Raw genomic sequence first — 22,763 nt, forward strand, 5'->3', positions numbered from 1 at the left:
TGACATCGCTAACCCTAAAATTTACATAACCCCGCCCCTGGGAACGAGGAGAAGAGGAAGAGTTGCTGTAGTCGAGCACATTTGAGAGTCGCTCAAGCGGTCATTCGTCTTTAACATTTATTGATACAGTATGAACACAAATGCAATGGCATGTCACAAAGCAAGATGACATCATCAGTTATAACGTAAATCCCTGTTCTCTCTTCATCAGCAGATATTATAACCGTAATTAAACTAAACTATCCCTGTTCTCTCTTCATCAGCAGATATTATAACCGTAATTAAACTAAACTATCCCTGTTCTCTCTTCATCAGCAGATATTATAACCGTAATTAAACTAAACTATCCCTGTTCTCTCTTCATCGGCAGATATTATAACTGTAATTAAACTAAACTATCCCTGTTCTCTCTTCATCTGCAGATATTATAACCGTAATTAAACGAAACTATCCCTGTTCTCTCTTCATCGGCAGATATTATAACTGTAATTAAACTAAACTATCCCTGTTCTCTCTTCATCGGCAGATATTATAACCGTAATTAAACTAAACTATCCCTGTTCTCTCTTCATCTGCAGATATTATAACCGTAATTAAACTAAACTATGCCTGTTCTCTCTTCATCGGCAGATATTATAACCGTAATTAAACTAAACTATCCCTGTTCTCTCTTCATCAGCAGATATTATAACCGTAATTAAACTAAACTATCCCTGTTCTCTCTTCATCAGCAGATATTATAACCGTAATTAAACTAAACTATCCCCGTTCTCTCTTCATCTGCAGATATTATAACCGTAATTAAACTAAACTATCCCTGTTCTCTCTTCATCAGCAGATATTATAACTGTAATTAAACTAAACTATCCCTGTTCTCTCTTCATCTGCAGATATTATAACCGTAATTAAACTAAACTATCCCTGTTCTCTCTTCATCTGCAGATATTATAACCGTAATTAAACTAAACTATCCCTGTTCTCTCTTCATCGGCAGATATTATAACCGTAATTAAACTAAACTATCCCTGTTCTCTCTTCATCTGCAGATATTATAACCGTAATTAAACTAAACTATCCCTGTTCTCTCTTCATCGGCAGATATTATAACCGTAATTAAACTAAACTATCCCTGTTCTCTCTTCATCTGCAGATATTATAACCGTAATTAAACTAAACTATCCCTGTTCTCTCTTCATCTGCAGATATTATAACCGTAATTAAACTAAACTATCCCTGTTCTCTCTTCATCGGCAGATATTATAACCGTAATTAAACTAAACTATCCCTGTTCTCTCTTCATCGGCAGATATTATAACCGTAATTAAACTAAACTATCCCTGTTCTCTCTTCATCTGCAGATATTATAACCGTAATTAAACTAAACTATCCCTGTTCTCTCTTCATCGGCAGATATTATAACCGTAATTAAACTAAACTATCCCTGTTCTCTCTTCATCGGCAGATATTATAACTGTAATTAAACTAAACTATCCCTGTTCTCTCTTCATCGGCAGATATTATAACCGTAATTAAACTAAACTATCCCTGTTCTCTCTTCATCTGCAGATATTATAACCGTAATTAAACTAAACTATGCCTGTTCTCTCTTCATCGGCAGATATTATAACCGTAATTAAACTAAACTATCCCTGTTCTCTCTTCATCAGCAGATATTATAACCGTAATTAAACTAAACTATCCCTGTTCTCTCTTCATCAGCAGATATTATAACCGTAATTAAACTAAACTATCCCTGTTCTCTCTTCATCTGCAGATATTATAACCGTAATTAAACTAAACTATCCCTGTTCTCTCTTCATCTGCAGATATTATAACCGTAATTAAACTAAACTATCCCTGTTCTCTCTTCATCGGCAGATATTATAACCGTAATTAAACTAAACTATCCCTGTTCTCTCTTCATCGGCAGATATTATAACCGTAATTAAACTAAACTATGCCTGTTCTCTCTTCATCAGCAGATATTATAACCGTAATTAATCTAAACTATCCATGTTCTCTCTTCATCAGCAGATATTATAACTGTAATTAAACTAAACTATCCCTGTTCTCTCTTCATCGGCAGATATTATAACCGTAATTAAACTAAACTATGCCTGTTCTCTCTTCATCAGCAGATATTATAACCGTAATTAAACTAAACTATCCCTGTTCTCTCTTCATCGGCAGATATTATAACTGTAATTAAACTAAACTATCCCTGTTCTCTCTTCATCTGCAGATATTATAACCGTAATTAAACTAAACTATCCCTGTTCTCTCTTCATCAGCAGATATTATAACCGTAATTAAACTAAACTATCCCTGTTCTCTCTTCATCTGCAGATATTATAACCGTAATTAAACTAAACTATCCCTGTTCTCTCTTCATCAGCAGATATTATAACTGTAATTAAACTAAACTATCCCTGTTCTCTCTTCATCTGCAGATATTATAACCGTAATTAAACTAAACTATGCCTGTTCTCTCTTCATCGGCAGATATTATAACCGTAATTAAACTAAACTATCCCTGTTCTCTCTTCATCGGCAGATATTATAACCGTAATTAAACTAAACTATCCCTGTTCTCTCTTCATCGGCAGATATTATAACCGTAATTAAACTAAACTATCCCTGTTCTCTCTTCATCTGCAGATATTATAACCGTAATTAAACTAAACTATCCCTGTTCTCTCTTCATCTGCAGATATTATAACCGTAATTAAACTAAACTATCCCTGTTCTCTCTTCATCTGCAGATATTATAACCGTAATTAAACTAAACTATCCCTGTTCTCTCTTCATCGGCAGATATTATAACCGTAATTAAACTAAACTATCCCTGTTCTCTCTTCATCAGCAGATATTATAACCGTAATTAAACTAAACTATCCCTGTTCTCTCTTCATCTGCAGATATTATAACCGTAATTAAACTAAACTATCCCTGTTCTCTCTTCATCTGCAGATATTATAACTGTAATTAAACTAAACTATCCCTGTTCTCTCTTCATCTGCAGATATTATAACCGTAATTAAACTAAACTATGCCTGTTCTCTCTTCATCGGCAGATATTATAACCGTAATTAAACTAAACTATCCCTGTTCTCTCTTCATCGGCAGATATTATAACCGTAATTAAACTAAACTATCCCTGTTCTCTCTTCATCGGCAGATATTATAACCGTAATTAAACTAAACTATCCCTGTTCTCTCTTCATCTGCAGATATTATAACCGTAATTAAACTAAACTATCCCTGTTCTCTCTTCATCTGCAGATATTATAACTGTAATTAAACTAAACTATCCCTGTTCTCTCTTCATCTGCAGATATTATAACCGTAATTAAACTAAACTATCCCTGTTCTCTCTTCATCGGCAGATATTATAACCGTAATTAAACTAAACTATCCCTGTTCTCTCTTCATCAGCAGATATTATAACCGTAATTAAACTAAACTATCCCTGTTCTCTCTTCATCTGCAGATATTATAACCGTAATTAAACTAAACTATCCCTGTTCTCTTTTCATCAGCAGATATTATAACCGTAATTAAACTAAACTATCCCTGTTCTCTCTTCATCGGCAGATATTATAACCGTAATTAAACTAAACTATCCCTGTTCTCTCTTCATCGGCAGATATTATAACCGTAATTAAACTAAACTATCCCTGTTCTCTCTTCATCAGCAGATATTATAACCGTAATTAAACTAAACTATCCCTGTTCTCTCTTCATCGGCAGATATTATAACCGTAATTAAACTAAACTATCCCTGTTCTCTCTTCATCAGCAGATATTATAACCATAATTAAACTAAACTATCCCTGTTCTCTCTCCATCTGCAGATATTATAACCGTAATTAAACTAAACTATCCCTGTTCTCTCTTCATCGGCAGATATTATAACCGTAATTAAACTAAACTATCCCTGTTCTCTCTTCATCAGCAGATATTATAACCGTAATTAAACTAAACTATCCCTGTTCTCTCTTCATCAGCAGATATTATAACCGTAATTAAACTAAACTATCCCTGTTCTCTCTTCATCGGCATATATTATAACCGTAATTAAACTAAACTATCCCTGTTCTCTCTTCATCGGCAGATATTATAACCGTAATTAAACTAAACTATCCCTGTTCTCTCTCCATCTGCAGATATTCTCTGGCTCAACTCACAACAGTTCCCACTCTAGCGGTTTAGAGATTATCATGACAAAATATAATAATCGATGACTTGAAGATACCTCTATCCATTCAGAAGCTTCCCGTCTCATTCTACATGTCGTCTCTTCTTCTGGAGTCTCTCCATCTTTGACTATGTCCGGTTTGAACATAAAAGTCTGAACAGTTTCTGACATTTTCAGTGTGTGTCTGCGAGAGGAAATCGGAGCTGCTAACACCAGCTCTTAAAGCTCCGCCCTCTTCCTGAAAGGGGGCGGGAGCAGCAGCTCATTTGCATTTAAAGTGACAAACACAAAACTGTTTTTTCAAATGTGACATTTTTAACATGATATAAAAAGATCTGTGGGGTATTTTGAGCTGAAACTTCACATACACACTCTGTGAACACCAGAGACTTTTTTTTTTTTTTAAGTGGCATTATAGGCCCCCTTAAAGGTTAAGCACTCATGGTGGGATTATTTTTTTTTTTTTTTACATAATTTTCAAAGTGACTTACAGCAAGCACAACTGGGTCTTCAGCTTAACGAGTTAAATCAAATGGTCAAGAGCACAACAGGGACAAAACTGTTTCTGAACACAGGCAGCCACTCAGCAATGGAGCATATTTCAGAATCTAATCTCAAAAGCTCTTCTTAGTGCCTTTGTGTTCCTTCCAACAATCCCTTCAGTTTCTCCAAACAACAAATCTGGATCAATATTGCTGTCTCCAAAGAATTCCAAAGTTGATCCTCTAAGATGGCACTTGTCAAGGATTTCACAACGGAATCTCTCTCCAAATTTTTTTTTAGTTAACTGAGTCGATATCAAAATGACAAGGCTGGCAGTGTGTTGTGCAACAATAAGAAACACTATATTGCAGGAGTTCCCCAGGGTTCGGTATTTGGCCCTTCTGTTGTTTAATATATATATCAAAAAATATATTTTCTTTCAGAGATAATTCTGCTTTCATTTTCCATCTTTGCAATGTATCATATCAACTCCCACACATATTCAAAAATAACGGTAAGCCAGGGACTGCTAACCACCACTGTACTAGTCAAGGAGATGGACGTCCTCTTCCAGCCTGCCAAAAGCTCTCACCCACAGGATCGCTCCATCACTGTCAACGCATACATTATCTGCCTCCCACTTGTTCAGGAGATCCGGAATATAAACCGGAACCTCTCCAACACTGCAGAACCAGCACAGCCCTTCAGTCTGAGAGAATGATTAGCTTGACCAACTCTCATAATCAAACTGTAAATGAATGGCACAGATCAGTCTCGCTTCATTGCACAGCAGTGATGTCTGGTCATGCTTTAAAGCTCTCTTGATAACGCTCCACTTCATGGCCATCGGAACCATTGTGTGTGTGTGTGGGACAAGACCCACGTACTTTTTACGACCAATGATATTGGACCCACTCACTTTTATAGTCTCTAATTCAGCACATGTCTGTTTACTTACCCTTAACCGAGAAATACGTATTATTAAACACGTTAGATGCTTTATTTCCACTTTTCTAATATTGTCTCTTTTTTTTTTTTTTTTTATAATTTCCTTTCCGATATGATATGTGATGGGAAAAGGGAGTAGAGCGAGTGTGGCAAAATACGGATTCGAACCTCTGCTCGATTAGCGTCAAAACTTGATGACATGCATCTTACCCCTACACTACAGCCATGGTAAATAACTCAGGGATTTCTGTCATTTTGTCTGCCCCAATCAATCGTTTAGTAATAGGCACTCTTTCTATTTTGGACATGGAGCATAATAAACATGCAATTTGTTCATTATCATTACCTATGAAACTGTTGATTTAGATTTGTTAAATTAATATTGTCTTTTTTATTAGACTATTGGTATTGACTGGTTTGAGGTCTTTTATTGGTATAGACAAGGGATATGGCCTCAAACGCACCGTAATGCTGGAAATCTAATCTACAAATTAAAAAGATTTCTGGGGGAGAACCCCCAGACCACCTGCAAAAAAAATTGCCCCACCTATAATATTTCTCACCAGCCACTACTGGGACCCACCCACTTTTATTTGCTTCCGACGCCCATGCTCCACTTAATGAATAGTTCTTGAAATCAAATCTTGAATTGCATCTATGTTAATCCAGATAATAGATTTATACATGTGACACGTTGTCACGTTTGGTTTGGGGATTTGGTTCACATTCCTTGCCCTTATATGATGATCATGTCATGCGCTTCCCTAGTTTCATGTGTCTTGTTCTGATAGGTTCCTTTCTCATTGGTTGGTCTAGTCATGTGTCCATAGTTCTGGCTGTTCATTGGTTGTCATTATCATGTGTTTCCCTAGTCTTTGTATATACAGTCCTCATGTTTGCCTTGTCAGTTTGTCGAGTATTGTTTTCTGTAAAACACTGATGGTGAGTTCTTTGTCAAGTCAAGTCTTTGTTTCCGTTCGCTCACTTTGGATTATTAGCAATAAAACTGCGCTTGGGTACATCCATCTACACTCGCCTCCAGTGGATACTTATGTTACACACATGTCCATGGATTTCTTTTTTAATCACGATTTAAGGATAATATAGATTATATAACTGGCCAGCGTTTCTTAGAAAGTTTTTTCACCATTACCTTTATGTCTTTAATAATTCATTTTAAATGGTTTTATATTGTGAAATATTCGTCGTAGTGCATATATTCCATGTACTATTGTCTCTTAATTAATTTGAGTTAATATGAGTAACTGTGGGACCTTATATAGACAGGTGTGTGCCTTTCCAAATCATGTCCAATGCAGTGAATTGACCACAGGTGGACTCAGTCAAACTGTAGAAACATCTCAAGGGTGATCAGTGGAAACAGGAGCACCTGAGCTTAGTGTTGAGTGTCATGGCAAAGGCTGTGAATACTTATGTACAAAAGAGTTTTATTTTTAATAAATTTGTAAAGATTTCAAACAAACTTCTTTCACGTTGTCAGTTTGGGGTATTATTTGTAGAATTAAGGAAAAATATAATGAATTGAATTGGAATAAGGCTGTAACATAAAATGTGGAAAAAGTAAAGCATGGTGAATTCTTTCCGAATGCGCTGTATTTGTCTTGGTGGACTAGATCTGCTACTGATGCTGATGGTTCAGAGCATGTATGTAGACTTACTACTGCCAACAGATACACAGACACACTTCTGCTGCGTGAATAGGCATAAACATAAACCCTGTCGCAGATCTGGGCAGGTGGCAGAGCTGGACAGTAACTAACTACATTTACTCGAGTCCTGTACTTAAGTACACTTTTTGAGTATCTGTACTTTACTTGAGTATTATTTTTTCTGTAAACTTATGACTTTAACTTCACTACATTTCTATCAAGGTCCTCGAAGTGGAAAGTCGTTTCTGTCGCAGCTTTGAAAGTCAGCGGATGATTTTTTTCTTCTTTAAAAGGTGTTTGGGTTTTTGCAGAAAGCCTTTCAGGAATCACTCTTGTAGAGTCTCGTGAAGTTCAATGATTTCACAGCATTTATTAAACACTGATTTATAGTTTAGAGCAAAATGGAGGAAGACGGATGTCCAAATGCTCATTTTGTGGAGTATTCACATCAACAAAGTTGATTCTGTCGTCAGTGAAGGTGAACAGTGTGAGAATATCAGATGTGTATCAGTGTATTGGATCCGTGCATTCGGCCTTAAAGTGACAGCAGCTTTATAAAGAGCTTTGTAACTTTTCTACAAGTATTTAAATGAGTTTAAGTTAGTCGTATGCTAGTATGTCAGATGGAGCATCACTGACTGGCTTAAACCATGACGGCATAATGTGCATTTATACAACTATAATAAAATAATGCGTTGACATAAAAAGAAAATTTACTTTTGATACTAAAGTACTTTTGAAAAAAAAAATACTTCTGTACTTTTACTTATGAAAAATCAGTTTTTACAACTATCACTTGTAACGGAGTAATATTTGACCAGTAGTAATTTTATTTTACTCAAGTAATGAAGTTGTGTACTTTGTCCACCTCTGGCAGGTGGAGCTGGGGAGGTGGAGAGGTTCAGAGGACCATCTTACATCAAATACTGAATCTGACCATCTAAATGTTGAGTAAGTTTACTCATTGCCTGCAGAATCAGCTGAGACAATCAGCTTGTGGCATGTAGTAAATGACTCCATGTAATGGACCTGTGGCATCTAATTATAAATACATCGGGGATAAAAGAAAGAAAAACTCGGGGACACATACCATACTTGATTTGTGCAATATCGCCAACGACAATATCCGACACAGGGAGTTGTATGACCTGTCCTCCGCGCACCACCTGGAACTTCTGCTCCTGTTCGATGCGGCTCTGTAAACCCCTGAACTGTTTCTCTTTGCTCCAGTCGTTGAAGGCCGTGACCAGAACAACACACACCACTGAGAGTAAGATAGCAGCGCCCTCGATCCAGCCGGCCTCCGATTCGCCCTCGTCCTCCGCACCCGCATTCGCTGTCCCGCAGGCTGCAGAAAGAGCAGATCAGCAGTTAAACACACTGCTCAAAACACACACTGCACAAACACAACTGTTTTTTTTTTGGTACCCTATTCATGGAAAGTGTCACTTCTTAGCATCCTTTTGTTGTGTAATGTGAGATCTAAATAATACTGGAGCCATTTCTTTGCAAACAGAGACAGAAGAGGTGGACAATAACTAAGCACATTTACTCGAGTACTGTACTTAAGTACACGTTTTGAGTATCTGTACTTTACTGGAGTATTATTTATTCTTGAAACTTATGACTTTAACTTCACTACATTTAAAAGACAAATATTGTACTTTTTACTCCACTACATTTCTATCAGGGTCGAAAGTCGTTTCTGTAGCAGCTCTGAAAGTCGGTGGATGATTTTTGCAGACAGTCTATCAGGAATCTCTCTTATAGGGACATTTTCCCAACTTTTTTTGAACACTGATCAGTTCATAGCAAAATGGAAGAAGACAAGTGTGTGCACCAATAGCCATACTTTGAAATTATGTTTCAGTTTAAAAAAATATCACGATTAGTTTAGTTGGCATACACTTAGTGCATGTCTTATAAAATATTAAACATATAAACGTCTGGGAGAAAGAGAAGAGTAAAGTTGTGAGAATATCAGATGTGTATCAGTGTATTGGATCCGTGCATTCGGCCTTAAAGTGACAGCAGCTTTATAAAGAGCTTTGTAACTTTTCTACAAGTATTTAAATGAGTTTAAGTTAGTCGTCTGCTAGTGTGTCAGATGGAGCGTCACTGACTGGCTTAAACCATGATGGCATAATGTGCATTTATACAACTATAATACAATAATGCATTGGCATAAAAAAGGAAATTTACTTTTGATACTTAAGTACTTTTGAAAACAAATACTTCTGTACTTTTACTTAAGTAAAAATCTGTTTTTACAACTTTCACTTGTAACAGAGTACTATTTGACCAGTAGTATTGTTACTCTTCCTAATGTAATGAAGTTGTGTACTTTGTCCACCTCTGTAAAAAATATGGGTAAAACTTTAGTATGGGAACACATATTCACTGTTAAATTCAACTTTAGCCTCAATAATCTCCTAATTTACTGCTTATTAATAGTTAGTAAGGTAGTTTTTGTAGCGTTTAAGTTTAGGTACTGGGTCGGATTAAGGGATGTAGAATAAGCTCATGCAGAATAAGGCATTAATATGTGCTTTATAAGTACTAATAAACAGACAATAAGCAACTAGTTAATAGTTAATAGTTAATAACTGAACCTTAATATAAAGTGTTACCAAAATAAGTTTATTATGTTTAAGCCATTTGGTTTATGAGCACGCACGCACGCACGCACGCACACACACACACACACACACACACACACACACACACACACACACACACACACACACACACACACACACACACACACACAGGGCTCTATTTTAACGATCTGAAACGCAAGTGTCAAAGCGCAGAGCGCAAGTAACTTTGTGGGCGGGTCTCGGCGCTGTTGCTATTTTCCCGGCGGGATAAATGGCTCTTGCCCCCGGCGCAAATCTAAAATGGGTTGGTCTGAAGTAGCTTCATTATTCATAGGTGTGGTTTGGGCGTAACGTGAATAAACCAATCAGAGCGGCATCCAACATTCCCTTTAAAAGCAGCTGCGCAAGTTCCATTATGGATCGCTATTATTATGGCGGATTTACCAGGCGCACGCCAGGAGCGGTTCACAGCCGAGGAGACGGATGTTCTTGTAAGAGCAGCCCTTACGAAACAAAAATATATTGCAGTATATTGGAAATTTTCATGCAATACATTAGGAAATATATTAACATATATGGGAATTAATATTTATATCTTTCAATATATTGCAATATATTACATGAATATATAATATATTTTATAATACCATCAATATATTATTCCATATATTTACAATATATTAAAATATATTTCAAGTAATATATTGGTAAATATATTTTCCTTTCGTAAGGGAGTGAAAGACAGAGAAGTTGTGTTGTATGGGGATGGGAGAAACCCACCAAAAGAGCGTCGGTTAAACAGTTTTTTAGTTTATTTTTTTTCCTGGTTCTTGACGGACAAACCGATTTGTCAGATGTCCTTATATACAGATATGTCTTGCCACTATTGGGCAAACAGGTCTGATCCTTAATTACTACAATAAGCCTGAATAATTTGTAAGCTAGATTTATGCCTATTTTTGGTGTCACACCACAATGTGTTAATATTTTTTTTTAGTGTAACAATTTATGATTTGCAAAAATAACTGTTGCATCTGTGTCGATTACATGAGCAAAGTGTATGCGCGTTGTGCACGCTATACATTATGGTCAAGCATGCCCCCTTAAAATAGCATAATGAACAACGCGCAGCGCGCCGCTGACTTTAGACCAGGTTTTTTCTGGTCAGTGGCGCAACTGTTTAATGGAACAGCAAAATAGCTCCAGGGATTGTTTGCGCCGGAACACGCCTCCTTTTTTGCGCTGAACCGCCCAGGGAGCGCAAGTTCATTCACTGGTTTAGTGACGTGCTTCTGTGGAGGGAAAAGCGCGCTTTGTGCGGCCGGGTGCCAAATAGGAATGACACATGCGGCGGTGTACAAAGTCAATTGCGCTGGGTGCAAGATAGGGCCCATTAAGTTTTCATGTTTTATGGAGATATTCCATAGACATGATTTCTATATTGTACAAACTGTATAATCTCTGCATACTCATCACAAAAAATATTAAAAAACATTTACAAACACAAGTATGATTAATAATCTGTTTTCCTCATGGGGACCAAAACATTTCCACACAAGGACAAGGATTTCAGATATTATCATCTTTTTGGGTACATTTGTTCCCCATAATATAGGATTTACCAGGACATACCCACACAAACACACACACACACACAAACACACACACACACACACACAGCAATGCCATAGCAAATCATCCGATGGCTCTTGTAACATACAGTAGCAAATTGATAGTTATATTTCAGATAAATAATAATTCCGGTTAATGATATTTGATTAAATTAAGATGAAATGTAGACAGTGTTTTTAAATATTCAATAAAAAATCATTTTCTTGGAGTGAATCACACGAGTGACTCCTGTGTATTGTAACCCTGAGCGCATATTACACTCCGTCAGAAGAATGTTTGATAAAGATTACTTTTGGACAATTCTGTAAATAATACAGAGCACACACTGGCAGAAATGCGTGTGGTGTTGAAAATCAATCTGTGTTATCATGTCCACACATCCAGTCAAGCGCTGGCTAATCGTTATCAGTGGTTTGTGATGTAGCGTGAGGGTTTCCTCTGGGGCTCGTGTACAGAAACGGGCCAGTCCCGCTCCAGCTGTGCACAGGAACATGCTGAGCAATGCACAGGACACACCAAATATATCCCATTCTGGAAAACTCCTTTTGGCTCATTTGATTGCATTCCATTTTCTGGACATTTTGAATTTCCTAGACAGTTCATCAAATTTTCACCTAAATTGGCTCGGATCATCTTCAGACCATGCTGCCAAAAAGCTAATAAAAGCTTTTTGATAAACCCAACCGTTCTTGAATAACGCGCAAACGAATTGGTGGAAAAGATCAGTAAACTGGACGTGATGCTATATCTCCACAGCGCTTTAGGCCATTGAGATTATACTGGTGCATGTCATCTCACACATGACCTGAGGCCACATGCAGATTTCAGCACAGCGCCACCTACTGGTCAGAGGATATGGAAAATGGTGTGTGTTGCTTATAACTTCTGAATGTTTTGCCCAAAAATCCTAAAACCGGTCTCTCTTCGATGATTGACCAAACTGTTAAAGAGTTTAATGTAAAGTGAATATTGACAAAAATACAAAAAAGCTCTTTCTTGTATCATTCTTATTCATCTTTTTCTTATGAGCTCATATTAATTGAGAATGTTTGCTTTTTTTAATTGATTTGTCAGACCGCAGAACCATTTTAAATGAACTAGAGGCGGCGAAGTGAAATCTGAGAAGAAAAGGTGACTAGTTTCAGCACCTATATTCATGTCAGTCTATAAACATATTGAGCGAACACAAAGTTCATTGACATGTTGCGTGTAACATACCTGAGTATAAATTAATGTATACACCTTTAAATTATTGGTGAAACTGTAAAAATATGTCCCTCATTAGTTTTTGTATTTGTTTGGTCTGCCATAGTATTCAGAGAGAGTGTGTAAAATGACACGATAATCAACATAAACTAATGTGATGCTAAACCCTTTATGATTTGAAATCAGAATATTAAAGAAACAGATTTTATCCAAAAACGAAAAATCTGTCCCAACCTGCCACATATTAATGTTATTTTAGTTTTTTGAAATGGCTTTTAGTTTTATATTTTTAGTTTTCATGGGAATTTTGGTGATTTTAATGTGCTTTTATCATTTTATTAGCTTGATTTATTTTAATTTGAGTTTTTATTTAGCTCCAGTTAATAATGGTAGAGCGTCGACTTCAGCTTACTGCAGTTTATTACCGAGGAATACTTTCTAATTTGCATTTAGGTTAACATTTTTAACTAGTATTTATATTGAATTTTATTTAAGCTGTTTTCAATGAACAGAAGTGTTATTAATAGTTTTATAATAACCTTTCAATACATGAAGAGATGTTCAGCAAAATGTGCAAGCTGCTCTTTTCCATGCAACAGAAATAAAAATAAAGTGTGATATTCTGCTAAACCACTCCGTTTGCCTTGCATAGAGTTGATCTCGGAACAACATAATGGTGTGGAATTGATGGTGAACCGTCCCTTTAAATGCGCTCCCACCCACTAATGAATATTCCAGAAAGATCAGGAGTGTTGGTGGTTCTCAGATCGGCTGTATTTCGGGCTGGTGCGCGGCGGCTCTAGATGCCTTCATGTGATGGAGCTCCTCTGATTCAGAGTGTGTGTGGAGCTGTCCGCGGTGCTGAAGTGAAATAAACAACAGCTCAACACTCCTCACACTCCACCAAAACGGCCCCGTCTGCAGGAGACACACTTTTATGCTAATTTTGTAGGATTCGGACAAATGCGCATTATAACCAGATATTTGTTTTTGTTTTAAGCACAAACTCACCTCATTTTGACACATTTTTATAAAACAAGACAAGTCATTTCTCTTCTCCAGCAAATGTGTCTTAATTTAAGAATCTTTAGATATTTGTGCTGGAGAATAACAGAGAAAAGGCTTTATTCCCAGTGTTTGCGCTGGCTCTGCTGCTCTACACAGATGAACTTAGACACTGATGACTCTGTGTCACGTTTAGCATGAGTTATGGACTGGCTGTAACAATTGTGTTGCACAGATGAGGTTATTAAGCCATTCTATTGCACTAATGTCATGTTAACGTGTTGAACGCAGTACTAACAAAAATGTGTATTTTAATACTTGAATTATTATTTTCCAATATTTTAATACTGCCACTAAAAGAACTATGTGTGTGTGTGTGTGTGCAGTGCCGGCCCGTGAGTTTGTAGGGTTATAATTTTATAAGGAAAGAGAAAGTGCACAAGATGACAATTCCAATATTTTAGTTTATAAATGTGTATTAAGCATAGCATTTAATATACATATGAACAAATATTTACATTAAACTCAAATAAATAAAATAAAATATATGAATTGTACATAAAAAATTATATTTGGATGTTCGGATGCCATTTTCTACCACAGCTTAACATCTATTCTTATTTCAATTCGTTAAAAATATCATTTTCAGTCTATGAAGGGGGAATTCAGATTGATTGGGACACTTTTTCCAAGTCACCTCAATGGCAAAATGGGTCCCAATCACCCTGAATTCACCTTATGTATTATCTTTTTCAGAAATTTGTCAAGTATGAACTATACAGAGCTACCCTTTTTATGTTTGTAGTAGTGTTGTCACGATACCAAAATTATGACTTCGATGCGATACCAGACTAAAATACTTTGATAAAAAATAAATGAATAAATAAAATAGATAATATGAATAATATGACAACAGAACTTATTATTCATATTGGATATGCAATGCTATTTTCGATACCAGGGGGGGGGGGGGGGGGGGGTGCATATACTGTCAAATAGATATTTTTAATATAATAATTTTTTGTCCATCTATTGAAATAACCCATAGTGAGTTTAGTGAGTTCCTATATTGCCTAATGGAAAGGCCGGCTCTGTGTGTGTGTGTGTGTGTGTGTGTGTGTGTGTGTGTGTGTGTGTGTGTGTGTGTGTGTGTGTGTGTGTGTGTGTGTGTGTGTGTGTGTGTGTGTGTGTGTGTGTGTGTGTGTGTGTGTGTGTGTGTGTGTGTGTGTGTGTGTGTGTGTGTGTGTGTGTGTGTGTGATTCTGAGGTCTGAGGACAATTGAGGGACTAACACTATTTGGACGGGATGAAGATGTCCAAATGTTTCTTATTTTGTTTAAATATCTTTTTTCCCCCATTTAGTACTGACCTTCAGAAGCAACAGAAGATCCTTACATGTTTCCTGGAAGACAAATTAAGTACAATTTACCCTGATCTTCAGATTTAAACAGTTTTTGACCCCGGCTCTTAATACGGTGTGTTTCCTCCTGGAGAGTCAGTGAATATTTGTAGCCATTTTATATAGCTGTGTTTGAGTTCCTCAATCGTCCTCAGATCTCAGAATCACACACACACACACACACACACACACACACACACACACACACACACACACACACACACAGCCGTGGAGCACCAGGGAATCCCGAGACACGGGATTAAGAATCAAGGAGTCAAAAACTTTTAAATTGGGTCATTTTAATAAATTCAGCTAATGTCTGTCTTGTGGACTATATGTAAACATCTTTTATGTAAAACATCTTATTCGGGACAGTACTAAATAAAAAATAACATGCATTTTGTATGATCGCCGTTGTGTTGCCAGATTCTGCAAGGGGTGTGTAAGCTTTTGAGCAATACTGTGTATATATATATATGATTTCCATAAAGAGATGTTTAACTTGTTTCCCTATACTTGTTGCCAGGAAAACAGCCTGAGTGCGAGTGAATAATGCAGTATGTGAATAAATGACCTTCATGATGTATTTCAAGCTACAGATCCTTCATCAAATGTTCTGCCCTGCTCTCCTGCTCCCAGGGTTGGGGTGAAAAGTGAGATTTTCCCGATATTGATCTGTAAGGAGCCAGTGCTTATCTTGCATGTGGCAGAAAATGTGTGAGGCCATAATTCAGTCTGAACGAACGGCGGGATGTCTGGACACGCGGAGCAGTTCATCTCCCTTAAGAGACACCGACAGCACCATTCTCCATTAAAACAAGAAGAAGTGTCACAAATCTCTGATGTAATGGCAGTGTGGACGCCGGTGTGTGGAGGCATCATCTGAAGACGCTTTCCTCTGCCTCCGCACTGTTAGAAAGTCCACTGCAGGTGTAATATGCATATTAACATTGAATTTGCATATTAATAAATAGGGGAAGCTACTTAGAAAGTAATTAAGCTTAAGACTTTTAGATCAATATCATTATAAATATACACCTCTAAATAGAGAATGGTGAAGTAAATAACACTGATGATCTCTTCATCACGGCTCCTGTTAGTGGGTGGGATATATTAGGCAGCAAGTGAACATTTTGTCCTCAGAGTTGATGTGTTAGAAGCAGGAGAAATGGGCAAGCGTAAGGATTTGAGCGAGTTTGGCCAGATTGTGACGGCTAGACGACTGGGTCAGAGCATCTCCAAAACTGCAGCTCTTGTGGGCTGTTCCCGGTCTGCAGTGGTCAGTATCTATCAAAAGTGCTCCAAGGAAGGACCAGTGGAGAACCGGCCACAGGGTCATGGGCGGCCAAGGCTCATTGATGCACGTGGGGAGCGAAGGCTGGCCCGTGGGGTCCGATCAAACAGACGAGCTACTGGAGCTCAAACTGCTCCAGAAGTTAATGCTGGTTCTGATAGAAAGCTGTCAGAATACACAGAGCAGCTCAGTTTGTTGCGTATGGGGCGGCATAGCCGCTGACCAGTCAGGGTGACCTCTGACCCCGCCGAAAGCACCAACAGTGGCACGTGAGCATCAGAACTGGACCACGGAGCAATGGAAGAAGGTGGCCTGGTCTGAGGAATCACGTGTTCTTTTACATCACGTGGATGGCCGTGTGTGTGTGTGTGTGTGTGGCTTAGCTGGGGAACACATGGCCCCAGGATGCACTATGGGATGAAGGCGAGCCGGCGGAGGCAGTGTGATGCTTTGGGCAATGTTCTGCTGGGAAACCTTGGGTCCTCCATCCATGTGGATGTTCCTTTGACACGCTCCACCTACCTAAGCATTGCTGAGACCATGTTCAGCCTTTGATGGAAACGGTATTCTGGTGGCTGTGGCTCTTCCAGCAGGATAATGCTCCTGACACAAAGCACAAATGCTTCAGGAATGGTTTGAGGAGCACAACAACCAGTTTGAGGCGTCGACTCGGCCTCCAGATTCCCCAGATCTCAATCCAATCGAGCATCTGTGGGATGAGCTGTCACGGTTCATGGATTCCCTGTCTCACTCTTGGGTGCGTGTTGAATGTAGGTGAGGGCGGAGCCTGGGATTGGCTCATCACGCACCTGTGGCTGATCACCTGCACCAGCTGCAACTCATCACCTTCACACTATTTAGTCTCTCTGTTTCTCTCTTGTCTTTGTCAGAGCGTTGTTGGATGTTTCCCCTTGTGTCTCCGTGTTGGTTGTCGTTTCCCCCTTCCGTGAAACGCTGGATCCCTTCCCGGAATACCTGTACCGACCTCCCGAGTCACAGCTGCTCACAGCCTGCCCGTGTCGCCAAACAGAGCCTCTCTCACTGCTCCGTCTTATCCGGACTTCTTCAGTGTTCTGAGTTTTGACTTCTGTGACACTATTCTGTCAATAAACTGAGTTACTTGCAATTGAATCCTGCCTCTGTGAATCTGTTACAGAACGCTCTGACCAACCATGGATTCAGCAAGTATCAACGCCATACTGACCAGCAGCAACGAGAGACTGGACCAGCAGGAGGCGAACTTAACTGCCACAGAACAGGCAGTACACACCTTGGTGGCACGGGTGGCCGAGCTGACCCAACAGATGCAACAACTCGTCGGTCCCACTGTGCCCGACCCACCGCCGATTCCCCACACACCATCTACATCGCGGCAACCGGAACCACGTCTGCCTACCCCTGAGAGTTATGCCGGTGAGAGCAATTATTGCAGAGCCTTCCTTACCAAGTGTTCCTTGTTTTTCGCTCTTCAACCGCAGACTTTCAACACAGAAAGATCCAAGGTGGCATTCATCCTCACCCTGCTCTCCGGACGAGCCGCACTTTGGGGAACGGCGGTGTGGGAGAATCAACATCCTTGCTGCTCCTCGTTCCAGACGCTGGCGGCAGAGATGAGAAGGGTGTTTGACCGAGCGTTGACCGGAAGAGAAGCGGCACGTCAACTCGCAGAGCTCCGTCAAGGTAACCGCTCGGTCTCGGACTATTCCATCGAGTTCCGCACCCTGGCCGCCGAGTGCAAGTGGAACGAGGAGGCACAGTGGGACATGTTCCTGCATGGGCTGGCTGACCGCATCCAGAAGGAGATATTCACCATCGACCTTCCGGAGAGGATTGACGGTCTCATTGACCTTGCGTTGAGGGTGGACGCTCGTCTGAGTCGGCTGAGGTCCAGGATGGAGCCTCAGCATGGGAGTGTCGAATGCCCTCAGGTCAGCGCTACGGATGCGGTCAGCTACACCTTCGACCCGGAGCCCATGCAGGTGGGTCGAGCTCGGCTCTCCCGGGAGGAGAAGGCAAGACGGAGATCCCGTGGTCTTTGCCTGTACTGCGGCGGGAACGGACACCTGCTAGACTCCTGCCCGGTAAAAGACCACGCCCGGCGGTAAGAGGAAGGCTACTGTCGGGCGGGATCTCCGTGGAAAAGACCTCATCCTCCACTCTCCTCCCGGTGAGATTGCTGTGGGCAGCTCAGGATTATTCCAGCCTCGCCCTCCTCGACTCGGGAGCGGAAGGTAACTTCATTGACTCTGCCCTCGCTCATAAACTCAACATACCCATCATTGCACTCAAAAACACCATTTCTGTCAACGCACTCAACGGACAAGTTCTCCCTGACATTTCATTCACCACTGAACCACTTACACTGATCACTTCCGGCAACCACACTGAACGCATTTCATTTTTCATCCTGGACTCCCCTTTGGCTCCCGTTGTCCTCGGTCACCCTTGGCTGGAGTTACACAATCCAAGGGTTGACTGGGGACAAAACTCTGTGTCTGCGTGGAGTGATAAATGTTATGAGTCTTGTTTGGTGTCTGCTTGTTCGTCTGTTTCTCGTTCTGTTTTTCAGAGTGAGACGGTGAATCTGTCTAACGTGCCTCCGGAGTACCTCGACCTGAAGGAAGTGTTCAGTAAGTCCCGAGCTGCTTCTCTTCCTCCGCATCGTCCCTATGACTGTGCTATAGATTTACTCCCAGGTAAGTCTCCGCCTAAGGGCAAACTATACTCTCTTTCTATTCCAGAGAGGGAGGCCATGGAGAAATATATTTCTGATTCTCTAGCCTCCAAATTCATCCGCCCTTCCTCTTCTCCAGCGGGGGCGGGGTTCTTCTTCGTGGGGAAGAAGGATGGTTCTCTGCGACCTTGCATTGATTACCGAGGGCTGAATAACATCACGGTAAAGAATACCTATCCTTTGCCGTTGATGTCTTCAGCTTTCGAGAGGTTACAGGGAGCATCCGTCTTCACGAAGTTGGACTTACGTAACGCTTATCATTTGGTTCGCATCAGGGAGGGGGATGAATGGAAAACCGCATTTAACACCCCCAGGGGGCATTTTGAATATTTGGTCATGCCTTTCGGCCTTTCCAACTCCCCAGCGGTTTTCCAGGCACTCGTCAATGATGTGTTGAGAGACATGGTCGACCAATTCATATATGTCTACCTGGATGACATTTTGATTTTTTCTTCGTCTCTCCAGGAACATGTTCGACACGTCAGACGAGTGCTTCAGAGGTTGCTAGAGAATGGGCTTTTTGTCAAGGCGGAGAAATGCGCTTTTCATGCACAGTCTGTTCCTTTTTTAGGGTACATCGTGTCATCGGAGGGAATGCGCATGGATCCCGACAAGGTTAAGGCTGTGATGGATTGGCCAAGTCCAGATTCCCGTAAGGCCCTACAGAGGTTTCTGGGGTTCGCCAATTTCTATCGGCGTTTTATTCGCAATTTCAGCCAACTAGCCGCACCTCTGACTGCCTTGACCTCTCCCCGAACGACGTTCAGGTGGTCCGATACAGCCGAGGCTGTATTCGCCAAACTCAAAAGCCGCTTTGTTTCGGCTCCCATCTTAGTCGCCCCTGATTCCACACGTCAGTTTGTGGTAGAGGTCGACGCGTCAGAGGTGGGGGTAGGAGCGGTTCTTTCACAGCGCTCTCCCTCAGATGACAAGATGCACCCGTGCGCGTTTTTGTCCCATCGTCTTTCTCCTGCCAAACGCAATTATGACATTGGTAACAGAGAGTTGTTGGCCGTCAAGTTAGCGTTGGAGGAGTGGCGTCATTGGCTTGAAGGGTCGGGGGTACCTTTTATTGTATGGACGGATCATAAGAACCTTGAATATATTAGATCTGCTAAAAGACTCAACTCCAGGCAGGCTCGGTGGGCACTTTTTTTCGGACGTTTTGACTTTGTTCTCTCGTACCGCCCCGGGTCTAAAAACATCAAACCCGACTCTTTATCTCGTATTTTTGATGCTTCCGAACGCCCGGTTACTCCCGAGTGTATTTTGCCAGAGAAGATAGTTATCTCTACACTCACATGGGAGATCGAATCGAAGGTCAAAGTGGCCTTAGAAGGGGTAACGCCCCCGCCCGGCGGCCCACCGAGTTGTTTGTTCGTTCCGGAGGGGTTAAGATCCGAGGTCCTCAAATGGGGTCACTGCTCCAACATTGCTTGTCATCCAGGGGTAAACCGCACTTGCAGTTTAATAAAGCAATGATTTTGGTGGCCACTTATGGCTCGCGACATTCGCAGTTTTGTTTTGGCTTGCTCGGTCTGTGCGGTTGGTAAGACATCTAACCAACCTCCCCATGGGTTACTTCAGCCGTTGTCTGTTCCTTCGAGACCCTGGTCCCACATCGCTCTAGATTTTGTTACCGCCCTCCCGCCCTCCCAGGGCAAGACGGTCGTTTTGACCGTCGTGGACCGATTCTCGAAGGCAGCACATTTCATTCCCTTGCCCAAATTACCCTCAGCCAAGGAGACAGCGGTATCTGTAGTAGACCACGTCTTTCGGTTACATGGCCTCCCGATGGACGTGGTCTCCGACAGAGGTTCCCAATTTGTGTCCAAATTTTGGCAGGAGTTTTGTAAATTACTAGGAGCCACGGTTAGTCTGTCTTCGGGTTATCACCCCCAAAGCAACGGTCAGACCGAGAGAGCCAATCAGGATCTGGAAAGAGTGTTGCGATGTTTGGTATCCAAGAATCCTTCATCCTGGAGCCAGCAACTCTCTATGGTTGAGTACGCTCATAACTCGTTACCAGTGTCATCTACGGGCCTTTCGCCATTTGAGTGTAGTGTAGGTTACCAGCCACCTATTTTTCCTAGTCTGGATTCCGAGGTCGCGGTCCCCTCTGTTCACGCCTTTATCCAGAGGTGTCATCGCACATGGACCAGAGCCCGTGAGACTCTGCTCCAGGTGGGAGCGCGCACCAAGGCTAAAGCCGATCGCCACCGGTCTAAGCCTCCCGTTTACGTCGTCGGTCAAAAAGTGTGGCTTTCTACCAAGAACATTCCTCTCCGCTCCGTATCTAATAAACTTGCTCCCAAATTTATCGGCCCGTTCACTGTCACCAAGATCATTAGTCCGGTGACAGTCCGCCTCAAACTCCCTCCGGCGTACAGGAGGATTCATCCCGCCTTCCATGTATCCAAAATCAAACCTGTTTTTCACTCCCACCTTAATCCGCCAGTCCCGGTTCCCCCACCGCCGCGACTCGTAGATGGGGAACCAACTTATTCGGTTAATCGCATTCTGGATTCTAGACGGAGGGGACGCGGTTTCCAGTACTTGGTGGACTGGGAAGGTTACGGTCCGGAGGAGAGAAGTTGGGTTCCTGCTAGGGACATTCTGGATCACTCCCTTATTGATGATTACAATCAACAGGTAAGGTCGGCTGGGAGCGTCAGGGGACGCTCCTAGGGGGAGGGGTACTGTCACGGTTCATGGATTCCCTGTCTCACTCTTGGGTGCGTGTTGAATGTAGGTGAGGGCGGAGCCTGGGATTGGCTCATCACGCACCTGTGGCTGATCACCTGCACCAGCTGCAACTCATCACCTTCACACTATTTAGTCTCTCTGTTTCTCTCTTGTCTTTGTCAGAGCGTTGTTGGATGTTTCCCCTTGTGTCTCCGTGTTGGTTGTCGTTTCCCCCTTCCGTGAAACGCTGGATCCCTTCCCGGAATACCTGTACCGACCTCCCGAGTCACAGCTGCTCACAGCCTGCCCGTGTCGCCAAACAGAGCCTCTCTCACTGCTCCGTCTTATCCGGACTTCTTCAGTGTTCTGAGTTTTGACTTCTGTGACACTATTCTGTCAATAAACTGAGTTACTTGCAATTGAATCCTGCCTCTGTGAATCTGTTACATGAGCTGAACAAACAAGTCCGATCCATGGAGGCCTCACCGCGCAACTTACAGGACTTAAAGGATCTGCTTATTTATTATTTACGTAGAACTTTCCTGGTACATGAACTCGCCTTCACACAGTAAATCATTTTTTGAATCAGTTCATTTAAACGAACAAATCAATTCAATAGAAAGAGACTCAGCTCACTTGTATACGAGATTCAATATGACTTAAAATAGCATTCTGCTGTGATACATGTTGGAGAAAACAGATCCTTCCTGCATATTAATTTATTAAGTTTCATGATATTGTGCCAGATATATCGATATAATCATAAAATCAAATTATGATACAACTTTTGTCATGCAGCTATGATTTTAGAAGAGCAGCTTGACTGTCCATGAACTATCTTACACCGCAAGAGTTCATTCTTCGCTCAGATCTCGACTGGGATAAAAGATAATTTTCCATTCCTGGAGTA

At 41.0% G+C, this 22,763-nt stretch overlaps 1 protein-coding gene across 12 annotated transcripts in view; it reads right to left on the reverse strand.

Moving 5' to 3' along the window:
* The window catches only part of atp2b2 (ATPase plasma membrane Ca2+ transporting 2), a 298,344-nt gene that overhangs the window by 77,699 nt on the left and 197,882 nt on the right, over nt 1–22,763 (reverse strand). For all 12 annotated transcript variants that reach the window (XM_067430946.1, XM_067430950.1, XM_067430947.1 and 9 more), the window contains one exon: nt 8,390–8,647. In XM_067430946.1, coding sequence (XP_067287047.1) covers nt 8,390–8,647 — 258 coding nt within the window. The remainder of the gene's footprint in view (nt 1–8,389; nt 8,648–22,763) is intronic.

This window comes from Pseudorasbora parva, chromosome 22 (assembly GCF_024679245.1).
Source record: "Pseudorasbora parva isolate DD20220531a chromosome 22, ASM2467924v1, whole genome shotgun sequence".
In the NCBI taxonomy this organism is placed as follows: Eukaryota; Metazoa; Chordata; class Actinopteri; order Cypriniformes; family Gobionidae; genus Pseudorasbora; species Pseudorasbora parva.